Raw genomic sequence first — 15,232 nt, 5'->3', positions numbered from 1 at the left:
ACGTGCAATAAACTGAGTGACCTTACAATGCTCTTCTTAAATTTCAGCTACTCTGGAAAATGTTAGATGACTCCTAGTGTTTAAATGTATACTCTGAATTCTTGTTTTATTCCTTTTTTTTCCTTTAGCTTCAGCAGAGGGATAAAATGTTATAAATACCAAGGACAGTAAATTGTGTACTAAACAGATGGATACAGTGTTTCTGTGAGATCAGGGTCTTCACTGGGAAGAGTGAGTTATCATTTGGTATGTAATTCAAGGCTTTGCTTCGCAGTTACTAGGTGTAAGAAATGTTCGTAGTACCTCTGGATTTATTTTTGGGATCTTAAAAGAGATATGAGAGTAACTAGTCCTGAGAAAACTCAAGTGTAATGAGTTCCCAGCCTAGTAAAAAATAATGCATTTTAGTAGTGTGTTGACATGTACCATGACTCAAAAATGTAGGAGATAAACCAACTACTGAAAAAGTAAAAAGCTAGGTCAGTTTGCCTTTGATCTCTGCTGTGTGAATAGGACGCCTAAGCACAGGGCAGAAAGAGGAAGATGAGTCTGATACAGCAAGGGATAAGGGAGAAGCAGTTAATTTTTAAGGAACCTTTAAAATGTATTGGTTTATTATCTTCTCTGCAGCTGTGGTTAAAGGAACAAGCCTGTAGAACCCTCTGTTTGGGTTTTTGCCAACGATTATTTAGAATATGTCATGTGTTTTGAGTTAGTATTTAAAAGAAATACAGAAATAATTTTTGTTTTAAATCTGAATTATGTCTAATTATACTTAAAAGAGTAAAAAAATACTTAACATAGTTTTAATTTTCTGAGATGATGATTACAAATGCAAGGGGAATTAATTCTGTGGTGCCAAATGGAGGTCTTTATTTTAGGTAGTGCTAATGAGGCAGTTTGTGTGAATTCCAAGGACTGAATGACCTTCAGCAAGAGAGAAAGAAAACAAAAAATCAATCCAGTTCCCCCTACTAAAAAAAAATTCGTTAACTGGTAACTTTTTTTGACATAGAGATACAAGCTTGTATTACACAGAGAATGAGTTCCTCCTCTGATGACAACAGCTGGCTTTTATTCAATACCATTGGGGTGCATTGGTGTAGGCACTATGTTCAAGGATGCTTCTAAAGAACTTCTTTCTCTAGTATTTTCAATCTACCATAAATTTGCTTTTCTGAAGACTGGATGTCTAATCTCACAAATTTCATGTTGTCTTCTTTCACAACAAGCATTTAACATCTGTCATTATCAGGGGCGGGGGGCAGCTGTATTTAGGAAAAGTTCTTTTCTGCATAATTATTTCTGAAATAAAAATATATGTATCAATATGTCTCTATAAAGCACTGGTTGAGCAGTTTGGAAATAATTTTTCACAGTAAAGTTTTTCTCTCAGTTTGCCCAAAGACAGTAAAGGAATATAAAACTCTGGGAAGTGGGAAATGACCCAACATGATCCCTCAAGTTACAAAATTTCTGCAGTCAAAACAAGTGGCAAAAGTGAGCGTATGTAGTGCAGTATTAATAACGACTGAACAGTTTTCTCAGAAAGGAGTTACTTACCTTGGTCAGGTGAGCAAGATGAGTATTTGAAAGAAAAAGTGTGTTGATGGATTCTAAATTAGTAAATGGTAGAAGACCTTTCAGTGCATCCTCAGCATCTTCCAATCCATAAAAACCTTTTTGGATAGCCTCAGAAGATATTATGACAGGTGTCCTCTGAAGCATTAATGATATGATTATGGGACAGCTCAAGGCATAGCATACATGGGATTTATGAGTTCATCAAAAGTTTTTATCTAGGCCCTTATCAAATCAGATTACTGGATGAGTTATACATTCAAATTGTTCACTGGGAGCTGTTGAATTTATCACCGTGCTTGGGGGTCTTGTCTGTCAAGAGACATTATTTTTGATTTGCAGCACTTGTAGAAATTCAGCGTGCTTCAGGGTTGATATTACCAGAGCACTAGCTGCACAGCTGGGCTTATGATTCTGGAGTAATCCACATAATGATGGATCAAATTCCCATAATATCTGGTCACGTATTCTGTTCTTTATGTAAGCTCTTAGCCTCACACATCACTCTAATAGCCTTTCAAATGGGCATTAATTCAGCACTTATGAAATCTCTCCCTTTGGGGATTTTGTTCCATGATCTTCACTTACTTTCTCCTTCCCTCCCACTCAGTGCATGCATACCTTATGTCGTACTTGCAGGCATTTGTGGTGTATTTCCGAATAAAAGGAGATGAACATGGAGGGTAACCCCAAGCTGGGGGTTGAGGAGACCAGCTGAGGTGACATTACCACTGCTTACAGGGTCACCAGCTGCCCTATGGCAATGGCAGCTTCCCCTGCTCTGTTCATCTCATCTTCCAACTGGCCCTTTTCTGCTCTGGTCGTACTTTCCCACTTAGTGTGGAAGTATCTGTGTGGCTGTTCCTGCATGACCTTCATCATGGATGGATTTCAACATATTCAGCTGAACCCTGAAATGTAGCTGCAAATCTTACCCCTCACCAGTTGGTTGTTTTTCCATCAGCTTCTTAACTAAGCTGTATCATGCCACGCTGATTCTGTTTTCTGCCTGTGCTCAGGGAAGTGTCTTGTTTGGCCAGAACTATTTTTGGATGTTTTTCTTTTTTTAAGATACTTATTTTTGTATAAAAAAGGGCACACTTCTGTATATCTGTTAGGAAAGGTATAGTTAAAGAACTGTACCTGAAGCAGAATACATGGGGTTCCTCATTTTCTGGGTCTTCTGAACCTGTGGAGAGGATTCAGTGTTTCACAAGGTCAAGAAAGGATTGTTGACTGTCACCTGTAGTAGGGGGTATTGGGTAATTTTATCAAAATCCTGATTTGGTTCCTAGGTTGCTTTGTAAGTGGGAACTGAGAACTCATTCTTGAAATTTGTCATCTACTTTGCTAGATGTGATATGCTGGTGTGTCCTAGCTGCATCTTCTGAGTTAGTTTTGATGCCAAGAATACAAGAGGGAAAGCAGAGATAGCTTTGCTGACCAATGCTGGATATTGAATAAAATTATAGCTTTGTTGACAGAAGCACTCAGTTCCTTTTAAGAAATCAATAGTGCATCAGATAGCTTCATGAATGCTGTGCTAATGGAAGCTGTTACCAGAAGTGAGCAGTTAATGCTGCAAGCCCTCTGTGAGGCTGTCACTTCAGAGACTTAAAACCTAAATGGCCAAGTGTTGCCTATATACAGAGGAACTGAAGCCGATGACGAGCCCTGTAAATGGATATTGCATTTGTGGTTTCTTTAGTGCCCGCCTGCCTGTCTGGTGATGACTTTTGAGAACTGCTGTATGTGAACTATAAATATTTCTTTTTGTCATTTATAATTTACTCCAGGGTCAGAGTAATTTACTTGTGGAATAGCACTGAGGTTAAGAGCTGACTGTGTGAAAGCTGTTATCTGTCTTCACTCCTGCTGACCAGGCTTTGTGGCACAGTAGAATACAATTTTAATTTTCCATGTGTTTTTGTATTTATGATAGTTTCCCTTGCATGGGACTGGCATTGTGTAATTTTTCTGTGGTGTCATTATTTCTTTTTCCCCTTTTGTTATTTGACCGCTATCATCCTACAATAACCTCTAATTCAAGAAGGGGCAAAAATATGCTGTGGTACGGACAGAGATGTCCATCTGTTGCAAATAAATAGTGCTAAACTGAAGAAAAAAAAAGTAATCTCAAATAACCCTCTTCATTTCCCTACTGAGGTAGCATACAAGAGGAATTATCTTTGACAAATATATTCCTGACCTCACTACAGCAGATACTTCTGGGTAAATTTTCAGTGCTGTGTATATTTAGGCATGCAGTTTCATTTAAGATTAAGAGCTTCTGTAGTGGCATTAATCCATACAACCTTGAAATTGCTATCACTTTTTTTATTTTCTTCTAAGCATAGACATTTTTCTCGCTTTTATTTTTTTCTGCTTTTCCCTTTATCTTAGAGATGTATTTGTATATTTATTGCTCAACTGAAACAGTAGAAAGGGGTTGGTTTGTGGTTTGTTTTTTTTTTAAATTCAGTTCTATTACTTAACACACAGCACTCAGGATTCAACTGATAATTAAGTGCTCAGAAATATGAGTTAAAGACTGATATATAACTGTAGAATCATAGAATAGTTCGGCTTAGAAAAGACCTTAAGGATCATTTAGTTCCAACCCTCCTGCCATGAGCAGGGACACCTTCCATGCAGTCAGGTTACTCAAAGCCTTATCCAACCTGGGCTTGAACGCCTCCAAGGAGGGCATCCATGGCTTCTTTGGGCAACCTGTTCCAAAGCCTCACCACCCTTACGGTAAAAAATTTCTTCCTAATATCCAATCTGAATCTCCCCTCTTCTTCGCAAAACTTAGCTACTTCAAGGACTGTGAGTTCTAAACCATAGGAGTTCAAGTAGTTTGTGTCTCAGGCATGAAACGTTCTTGTGGCCAAAGGTTATCACTACTGACTGCTAAATTCCCTATGGACTAAAATTAACATTACTCCCTAATGCTTTCACTCCTGTACTTACATCCTTTTCTTTATTTCACCTGAACGTTTTTCCCACTTTAAATAAGGGTAAACTAAGATGGTAATTGAAATCTGAAGCTATGTTTTTGTTAGTTTTAGATGAGTTGCCTTTCGTTGCTTTTCTACAGTGTACATGCCTGGGAAGCTCTGTGCTGAAATTATGTCGTGAACATGTTGCAGCTAAGGGAAATAGGTATTTTTGTTGCTTGTCTTATTAGGAGGCTTATTAGGAAGAGATGCATCTTCCTGAATAAGAGCAAATATAGTTCTTCCCTCAGAACGTTTTTGTATCATAATGTGTATTTCTACTTTGTGAATTGGCATGCTTGGTTGTCACTTTCCTCTCCAGAGGAGGATCTTCCCATACAGCCATCCAGTCTTCTCATTTCTTGAGCCTGTGTATTGTCAGTCAGTTCCACCTGGATGGCACTTGTAAGTGGATAGGATTGGGGTCGGATTTCCAGCAATGTAGTAGGGTACCACATTTTCCCTTCAGCTAAACAAAGATAAGGAAAACTTTTCTACTGAGAGCACATTCTTTTATTTATATCTGCTGGAATGACTGAGTGATGGAGTTGCTTAGAAAGATCTCAACGTATGCAGGTAAAACCTTTTTTATACAAAAGCTAACATCATAATCATAGAAACATAGAATCATAGAATAGTTTGGGTTGGAAGGGACCGTAAGATCATCTAGTTCCAACCCCCTGCCATAGGCAGGGACATCCCACTGGATCAGGTTACCCAAAGCCCCATCCAACCTGGCCTTGAACACCTCCAGAGATTGGGTGTCCACAACTTTCATGTGAAACCTGTGCCAGTGCCTCACCACCCTCACAGTGAAGAAATTCTTCCTTATGTCTACCCTAAATCTGCTCATCTCCAGTTTATACCCATTGCCCCTAGTCCTAAATACTACAAGCCTTTGTAAACAGTCCCTTCCAAGCTTTCCTGAAGCCCCTTTCAGGTACTGGAAGGTCGCTATAACGCCTGTCCTCATATGAAAGGTGCTCTAGCCCTCTGATCATCTTTGTAGCCCTCCTCTGGTCCCGTTCCAACAGCTCCATATCCTTCTTATGTTGAGGATTCCAGAACTGGACACAATACTGCAGATGAGGTTTCACAAGAATGGAGTAGAGGAGCAGAATCACCTCCTTTGACCTGCTGGCCACACTTCTTTTGATGCAGGCCAGTATATGGTTGGCCTTTATAGGCTGTGAGCACACATTGCCTGCTCATGTCCGGCTTCTCATCAACCAGCCCCCTCAAGTGCTTCTCCACAGGGCTGCTCTCAATCACATCATCCCCCATCTTGTATAGAAACTGCAGATTGCCCTGGCCCAGGTGTAGGACCATGCACTTGGCCTTGTTGAACCTCATGAGATTTACACAGGCCCACTTCTCCAGGCTGTCCAGGTCCATCTGGATGACATTCCATCCTTCTGGAGTGGCAACTGCACCATTTGGCTTGATATCATCTGCAAACTTGCTGAGAGTGCACTCAATCTCGCTGTCTGTGTCATTGATGAAGATAATAAACAGCACCGGTCCCAGTACGGACCCCTGAGGGACACCACTTGTCACAGGTCTCCATCTGGGCATTGAGCTGTTGACCACTACTCTCTCAGTGCCACCATCCAACCAATTTCTTATCCACCAAACAGTCCACCATCAAATATGTATCTCTCCAAGTTAGAGAGGAGGATTTTGTGGGGGACCGTGTCAAAGGCTTTACAGAAGTCCAGATAGATCACATTCACTGTTTTTCTTGTGTCCACTGATGTAGTTACCCCATCATAGAAATCCACTAAGTTGGTCATACAGCATTTGCCCCTGGTGAAGTCGTGCTGGCTGCCATTAATCACCTCCATGTCCTCCACGTGCTTTAGCGTAGCTTCTAGGAGGATCTGTTCCATGATCTTCCCAGGCAAAGAGATGAGGCTGACAGGTCAGTAGTTGTCAGGGTCATCTTTTCTACCTTCTTTTAAAATGAGCACAATATGACCCTTCTTCCAGTCACCTGGGACTTCTCCTGGCTGCCATGACTTTTCAAATATCATGGAGAGTGGCTTGGCAACCACATCAGCCAATTCCCACAAGCCTCTGGGATGCATCTCATCAGGTCCCATAGACTTATGTATGTTCAGGTTCCTCAGGTGGTCACAAACCTGATCCTCCCCTACAGTGGGAGGGGCTTCACCCCCCTGCTCCCCATCTTGTTGTTGGAGGGTTGAGGAGAGACGCTGTCAATGAAGACTGAGGCAAAAGTGTTGTTGAGTACCTCAGCCTTCTCCTTGTCTGTTGATATGAGGTCACCATTTTCAACCATCTGTGGGGTATGCTCTTTTTAACCTTCCTTTTCTGGTTGACATACCTGTAGAAGCCCTTCTTGTTAGTCTTCGCTTCCCTTGCCAAGTTCATTTCTAGCTGTACCTTGGCCTTCCTGACCCCATCCCTACACTATCAGGCAGTGTCCCTACACTCTTCCCAGGTTCCCTGTCCCTGCTTGCACTGCCTGTGCACTTCCCTCTTGCTCTTCAGTTTGATCAGCAGGTCTCAACTCATCCAGGCTGGTCTTCCCCCTCCCCTGCCTGATTTCCTACATCTGGGGACTGAGCACTCTTGTCCTATGTGTAAAGCATCCTTAAATATCTGCCAGCTCCATTCTGCTGCTTTGTTGTTGAGGACCATATCCCAGGGGGTCCTACTGACTAACTCCTTGAAGAGCTGGAAGACTGCTTTCCATAAATTTAGGGTCCTGACTGTACTCATTGCCTGTCCCATACCCCTTAGGACCTTGAACTCCATCCATTGCACGATCACTGCAGACCAGGTTGCCTCCGATCTTGATGTCACTGATGAGCTCACTTGCATTGGTGATCATCAGATCCAGTATCTCATCCCCTAGGGTGGGGGTGTCTATTAACAGGGTTAAGTAAATATCTTTGATGCATTCTAGGAGCCTTCTGGACTGCTTACTGCTTGCCGTGCTACTTTTGCAGCTTATGTCAGGGTGGTTGAAGTACATAACGTATGGAAGAGGATTATTGTAATTAAGTAAATGCCAGTTTCTTTATTGCAATGTCATTTTTTGTGTTTTTCATTAAAATTGTAAGTACTAATACTTTTTCCCCTTCTGTGAAGTTTGTAGAGATACAATTGATTCCTCACTGTAAAGAAAAGAAAATTATGTGTTAGTTTGCTCTTAAAATAAAATCTGCACCTTCCAGGCCGAGTTTTTATCAGAAGTTTCCTGGTTTTTTTATTTGGAAACTTTAACAACAACAAAAATGTAAATTGCAGCTGACCCTTTTTACAGTTGATGAAAATTTCCAGTTAAGTGCTGTGTAATAGACTTCCAGTGTACCTTCAAGTAGTTTAAAATACCGGAGGATGTTGTTTATGAGCAGGAAGGAAATCCTTTTGAAGGGTTATAGCACTTTATATTAGGAATGAAACAGGTGTGGTTTTAATTAGTTTTTATATTTTGAAGGCATTATGCAAGGTCCAATTCTTGTGAAACATCTAGAAAAGCATATTCCTATTATTTTTACCAAAGATGGAGCAAAAAAGGCAAAGAGATTGCCTGTGTATCCATCTTGTGAGTAGTTACTGTCATTTATAATTGCAGTGAATCCATAAATCTAGAGAGCTGTAAGAAATTTGCTCAGGGCATTGGAAGTTGTCAGGATTAGGGCTTGCTCAACATTGCCAGCTTGGAGCTGAGCCTGTTCCAGCTCACTGCCTTCAGTTGCTGCAGAATGAGGACTCTGTTCTTGATGTTGCTATTTGGGCAGGACTGAAAAATTCGTCTTGAAGATACTGTGGAATTTGGGTATGCTGGGTTGCGTTCCTTCTCTGTGCCCTCAACCCTCCCTCTTATTCAGCTCTGAAGAGTTGATATTTAAATCAGTCCCGTTCCCATAGTATGTGCCCCAGTCCATTGGTGATGTTTAGTGAACTTCTTTGCCGTGTCACTGGGAACAAAAGCAAATGTGATGACAGCTATCCCAAAATTGACACGAACAAGAGAATTGTTCCCAGCTGCCCTTTTACAGCCACACTTCTGTGTACAGGAGTACGCCCTGATACTGAACTGCAGAATAATTGTAGATGTATGCCTGTTGGGCTTCAGGATTTCTGTCACAAAAAGCCTAGCGGAAATATGGTCTCATCACTGGAGGGGATGTCTGAAGAGAAGTCAGAAATGTGAGAGGTGGCAGTGTAGAGGGCAGTTTAGCTCTGTAAATCTCTGTTGCTTTTTATGATGTTTGTCAGGTATTGGCAACCAAACTACTTCAGTTTTCAATAGCCACAGCTGCTTTTTAAATTATATTTTTGCCTTAGAGGAACAATTTAGTTCTGACTCGGTTATGTTTCATTCTGTAGTGATACAGCTGTTCTTGAATTAATCTATTTAATCTTTTTACATCTATAGAACTTGAAAATATGTAACACACTAAAGAAAACAAGCATAGAAAACCAGAAATTGTCCTTGCCTTGCCGGAGAGCCTGAACTTTCCAGTTGTTTAAACAGAAATACTTGCTTAATTGTTCTTTTCATTTACTTTTTTTTGTTTGGGGGTGGATTTACATGAGTCTTGCTAGCACAAGTACGTGAACAGCTACACAGAGAGTCATTGTTGGAAACTGTTCACAAGAGTAAAGATGCTTGTGGAATGAGGACTGAAGTCCCTGGTAAAAATAAATACTGTGTTTATGACTGCACTCCTTCCTAGTAATGTCAGTGGCTTCCTGACAGAGATAAGCACATCTGGTAGGACTTCAGTGGTTAGATAACAGAGCAGAAGCATTTTATTTTAATTTACCTGCAACTCTTGCTCTTTCTTGTGACAACATTCGCCTAAATAGACACAGAACTATACAGGGAAGCAGATGCAAAGAGGAAAGACATTTCACTGAATGCAAGATCTTAAACTGCTGTAAATGTTTTTCCTCTCACTTTCAGAATTGTGAAACAGTCAGTGTTTTATTATCTCATTTTACGTCATCAGAGAAGAGTTAAATTGGCAGAACAAGATATACTGTCTCTTGCCTTTTACGTTGCACAAAGAAGCTAGGAAAAAAAAAACCCAAATCACTAGGCATGCACAAAATGGGGATATTATGTTAGACTGATACTGCTCAAAAGCCATGGAGATCTTTGTCGGGCTCAGTTTCTGTATAACAGAGCGGTTATCAAGGAATTGGGCTACTCAGTCTTGAATTTGCAGAGTTGCAGAAATGGAAGCTGTAATAATCGTGACAGTGAAAATGAAGTGTGTTTGCAGTGTTTTACTTGGTTCCTAGAGCTGAGGAAGAAACTCAGGTTGTCCCATGAGTTCATCAACGGAGGATTCTGTATGATTGTGTTTTCATGTTTTGTTGCAGTGGCAAATTTCCCTTGTTTTGTTTAATTGTTTTGCAACAGCTGCTAGTTTAATTTGATGCATAATTGTTTCAACAGAAAAGAAAACTTCTGATCCAGTTTAAAAAGCAGAGTTTAACAGTTATTTGCAAGTTGACCTTCTGTATTCAGGGATTCTGTCATTTACAAGGCATTATATCCCTTGGATGAGTGCTAGAGTTTGTTTCTAGGATTTTAGTGGTATTAAGGTCAGATATTCAAATACAGCTTTAGGAAAAACGTACCCATCTTGTCTGTGCCTATTTACCTAGGCATATCAAAGTAATTCCTCACATTAGTTATAGGAGTCTCCAAAAGCCTATATTTGTGTGAGTGTGTGGAACAGCCATGTTACAGGACTTCATTTAAGGCCATTTAAAAAAAACCATTTTCCATAGAATATGGGTTACAGAAATCTGAAAGAGAATATATCTCAGTTGTGATAGCCAGATGTTGCGTTTGAATTAATGGACTTAGAAAAAAGTAACTTGTTTAACTCTATTCTTTCATTGAAAAGTGTAATGATTACAATCTAGGACATTTTGGTTCTCTTGCTGAAGCATTTTTATGACTCTTGTTTCTGCCTGGGTTGGTCTTCTCTATCTGAGAATAGTTAATGACTTCTAAGTGAATATGGGTACAATTATCAAAGATTTCATCTGTGGAGCTTTTAAAAATCTGACTTGATTTTTGCTCTCAGTTTCCTGTAGTCTGTTGTTGTTTTTCAGTAATGTTTCAAATAATGGCTTTTTTAATCATGTAACTTTTTTTCGTGCTTTGGTAAACATGCTGAAATGGAGTATTAAAATGTTTTTCTGAATTGCTGCAAAGTACTTTACTGGTGTAGCAGGGCTTGTGATTTGTTTTTGTTTGTTTTGTTTTGTTTTTAAAGGATTGTGTAATTGGAAAGCTATATAGCAACTATCTGAAATTTCAGGCAATGTTTTATATTCATTATTCTGTGACCCAAATCCATGTTCTCTGTTGTGGCTGACTGGCAGTTCCCAATTTAATTTATCTATATTTTTTCACAAATTAGAATAAGCTTTGGATTTAATATATTCTTTTGTACTGTTATCTATAATAAGTGTATCAAAGAACACAAGAGGCAAGAAAGATCATCAGATTGTAAAGCTCAGGAGAATTCAGAGCATTGTTTAAGAAATGTAGAAAAAGTTTCTGGATGCCATTTGCAGAAAACCAACTGAACAGCCATTGCCCATCCTTCTTGCCACAATACTATGAATTCAGACTTGAGATGCTTTGTGCCCCATGTAGTATTTTCCTCTGTGTATCAATTATGATCTGAAAATTTTCAGATTGCAAGTATTTAATAAGTATAATAGTGGTGCGTTTAGAACAGAACTTCTTATGAGAACACTCATACTATACATGTGCCTATTTAGCGACTTTTATTACTTTTGTTTAATATCTAGTAATGAATCACATGGTACTTAAAGCCTGACTGAGTAGCACTATTAACTGAAGTATATACTAACCAACGGTGAGGTTAATAACTAGTCCTCTTTGTTTATCCATGTATGGCTTAAGGATTCCTCGAGCATGAATCTAGCTTGGAGGCTTCTGTTTGTTTGCTCTTTTTTGTTTGGTTCATTTCCATCATTTATCTTTCAAGGAATAAAACTAGGGCATTAACTTATTTTAGAAAGAGAGCATTGTTACTAGGTTGTAGAACACTGTATGTGCCTGAGCCTTTTATCAGATTCCTCAAAAACTAAAAAAATGTTGTGATTCTGTGGTTATTTAGGTGCATGAAGCAAAGGACTTCTTAAATCAGTGAATTAGAATGTGAACCTATAGAAGGCAGTAGACTAACTGACTGTTCTTCCAGTAGCATACTCTAATGTTGTCAGATGAAAATGTGACTAGTCTGTTTTCCTCATTTCCAATGGTTTAAAAACTGGTTTTCTTTTTATTCTACTGTTAGTAGAATGTATTGTCATGTTTGACTATACCTGAATCACCTAATAGCTGTTATTCCCCAGTTCTACTTAGTTCATTATGGATTCATCTTAAAATTGTACAAATTGAGTTTTACATCTGTGTTCATTTTTTTTCCTACTGTCTTTGTATTGAAACATCACTGTGCAGTTTTGTCTTAATATTTTGACAGTCTTGCTTATCATATAGTCACAAAAGTTTGCAGACACTTCTAAGATTTCGTTGGGATATGAGCGTATAAGTGCAGAACTTTTTTGTCAGTCACAGGGAGAATGGCAGTTTTCTTTATGTACTTCTCAACCCTTGGTAACAGCTTTGCCTTTTGAGGAAGGTTTTCTTTATGCTATCACTAGCATGCCTATGCTTGTAACTGTGTACAGTATAAAAAAAGGTCAATGTGTTAACCACTCTTAGCAGCAAATAAATCAGTTTTTAAATGTCCCGAGCCTGAAAAGAAACAATCAAAGAAAGAAACATGATGGAGCTAAGTTACACTGAAGAAGGTAGCAGTGCAGGCCACTAAGCATGAGGTTGAATGAGCATGTGCAGAAAATAGACATTGGGTTAACATCCTTTGACATTGCCTGTTTAAAAATAGGAAAACAAAGTACAGAAATACCATGGTGCAGGCAAGGCAGTGATATCCTCCAGGCAAGCAGCAGCATATGGAAGGGTAAAGGACATATAGTGAGGGCTAAATACGTAGGAGTTAAAGGTGAAGGATGAAAGGAGTAGTGGAATCACAGAATCACAGCATGACAAAATGGTCAGGGTTGGAAGGGACCTCAGGAGATCATCTAGTCCAACCCCTCTGCTGAAGCAGGTTCACCTACAGCACGCTGCACAAGAGCACATCCAGGCGGCTTTTGAATATCTCCAGAGAAAGAGATTCCACAGCCTCTGCGGGTAGCCTGTTGCAGTCTCTGTCACTGTCACTCTCAAAGATATACCATTGAAGTAGGAAGAGAAGGGGAGTCCCCTGCATCTAGGAAAAGGAAGTCTGTAGAGAAATTAGCAATTCCCTTGTATCTGGAAGTGAATTTATGAGGAGAGAACGTCCATGTGACAGGGAAAGGGATGGCTGCCAGAGCCCCAGCACACTGGAAGAGCCACGCAGCTCTCTGTTGGTGCCTTAACTGAAGATGCTTCCTAGTAGTCTACTTGTTCAGTGATGGGAGCAAAACGACAAGTGACTGTATCCATGACGTAATTCTGTATTAATTGTAAAGATAAGAAAATAGAGCAGTAACTCATTAATTGTATCATTTTTTCTAATACTCCAGTCTTGAAATGTGTCTCATTTTCTCTATAGGAAGCAGCAAGTGTCACTGGACGTTGGTGGTCTTGAGGCCATTGCTTCCTCTGTCCTTTAGACTGACCTCAGAAAGGTCACAGCCCTGTTTTTGCCTCAGCTGCTTGTCCAATTTTGTGAAGTATGTTGGGAAATGTAGGAGTCATCTGTTCATTTTCGCCTAGCCACACTGTTTACGGTTTAAATTTCCTGTTAGCTTCTTAAAGAAAGTTTGAATAAGGCAGAGCATAGAAGTCTTCAAGGAGTGATTTGTAGGTACAATGATATGATTTTTTAATATATAATACGATTGCATATCCTGTGAAGTTTCTATTTTGTAGACATTAAAGAGCTAGATTCAAGTTTTATCATGTCAGTAAAGGGGAGAGCCTTGCAAACTTGCTACCTGGTCCACAGTACAGGCACCTCAGTGCAGGACCAGGGTAGTCAGACAGTGGGAAAGAAATGCAGAGACCTAACACTGTGACACAGTGAAGCACCTCTGTTTAAGGTGGACTGTCTTAGGAAAACAGCTTTAGCCCAGGGTTAATATGCACATTCTGAAAAAAAACAACCCACTCCACATTAGCTGAATCAGAAGAAATGTGAAAATTTGTGTAGGTTTTCCATATCATGCAGTAGATTAAGGAGAGATGAAACACAGTACTGAGATTGAAGCAAGCAGAAATAAAAAATGAGGTTGTTAATTAAATATCACATGTACTGTAAGTTTCTTTAAGGCTTTTTTTACCCAGTGACAATGCAAAGATGAAAACACATCTGTCAGTGATTTGGGTATTTTTATTGTAGTGCTGTCTGGGAATTAAATATTTGGTCTCTCTTGCTGTGGGCCTTGCATAAAGATCCAGTAAAGCACTCACTGCCAAAACTGCTTGCAAACTTGGGGGATTCAAAAAACCAACACAATGTTTAGGAATTCCGTATGTAAATGTTTATACCTTATGCCCTTAGAGCATCAGGAGGAATTAGGGTTACTACTAATATATTAAATGCTGTAAATGTGCAGCTATTAGAGTAGCATGAGTTTTCCTGAGGCAGGAGTAATGGCAATATTTTATTAATTAATCTATTTGTGAATGTACAGGGAACGTATTGATCACTAATATCCTGCATGTATTAGAGGAGATGCTTAAGTCGCTGTCCTCATCTGAATAACAAAAAATTTCATGTGCTATTTTCCTTGACATTTGGATTAGATGTTTTAATATTTATAGACAGCAAGTTCAGCATACTCAGAATAATATATCAATTATTTCTCTTTTTACAGCGGGAAACTAAAGGTCAGTTTCTCATAGATCACATCTGCAACTATTACAGCTTGCTGGAAAAAGACTATTTTGGCATTCGATACGTTGACCCTGAGAAGCAGAGGGTATGTATATGAACTCTTCACTACATTTGATTTTAAGTGATGCTAAATTGATTTTTTTTTTAACCAGCAGGCAAGTTCTACTGTAAAGTTAGATATCTTTGAGGGTTTATACTGTGGCTGGAATTCTTAATGTGGCACTATTAAATAAATTTTCCCCTCAATTCGTGTATTTAGTTTCAGGTAAATTGATATATTCTGATTTGTATAGTTCTTCCAGGTACTGAAAATAGAAAAGATCTATAGACACTACTCAGAGGTAGTGCAGGGTAACTCCAGGCTCAGCAGTGCACTGGAATTTAGGATTTCTGGTTTTCTGTAGAATATGCTTCTTAGGAGATACGACCAGATATGGTCATATCTTAGGAGATACGATTGGGAGATATGGGCAGGAATCCTATTGAGTTCAACAACTAAAAGTAGTTATTGTGCTTCACTTTTTCACAGGGCACATGGACTTAGATATCTGTGATAAATAAAACAGGTATGATTTGTCAGGTTGTAGGGGATTCTTCAGGTTAGTTGTCCCTTGAAGCACCTTTACGTTTGTGCAACAAAATTTACAGGGCTATGCTCTGTGTCTTTGTGTGGACAGTGATAAGTAATCTCTTTTAAGTGGAAGGTGGTCC

General features: G+C 39.3%; 1 protein-coding gene across 4 annotated transcripts in view; it reads left to right on the top strand.

Moving 5' to 3' along the window:
• Positions 1–15,232, top strand: part of FRMD3 (FERM domain containing 3) — a 141,124-nt gene that overhangs the window by 47,642 nt on the left and 78,250 nt on the right. For 3 of the 4 annotated variants that reach the window (XM_069879980.1, XM_069879981.1, XM_069879979.1), the window contains exon 2: positions 14,502–14,606. In XM_069879980.1, the coding sequence (XP_069736081.1) occupies positions 14,502–14,606 (105 nt within the window). Of the gene's footprint in view, positions 1–9,432; positions 9,527–14,501; positions 14,607–15,232 lie in introns of those variants that run through there. The other variant, XM_069879982.1, reaches the window with a different exon arrangement.

The sequence above is a fragment of the Phaenicophaeus curvirostris genome, chromosome Z (genome assembly GCF_032191515.1).
Source record: "Phaenicophaeus curvirostris isolate KB17595 chromosome Z, BPBGC_Pcur_1.0, whole genome shotgun sequence".
Taxonomy (NCBI): Eukaryota; Metazoa; Chordata; class Aves; order Cuculiformes; family Cuculidae; genus Phaenicophaeus; species Phaenicophaeus curvirostris.
The sequence above is the reverse complement of the archived record's forward strand: the minus strand, read 5'-3'. Positions and strand labels throughout refer to the sequence as shown.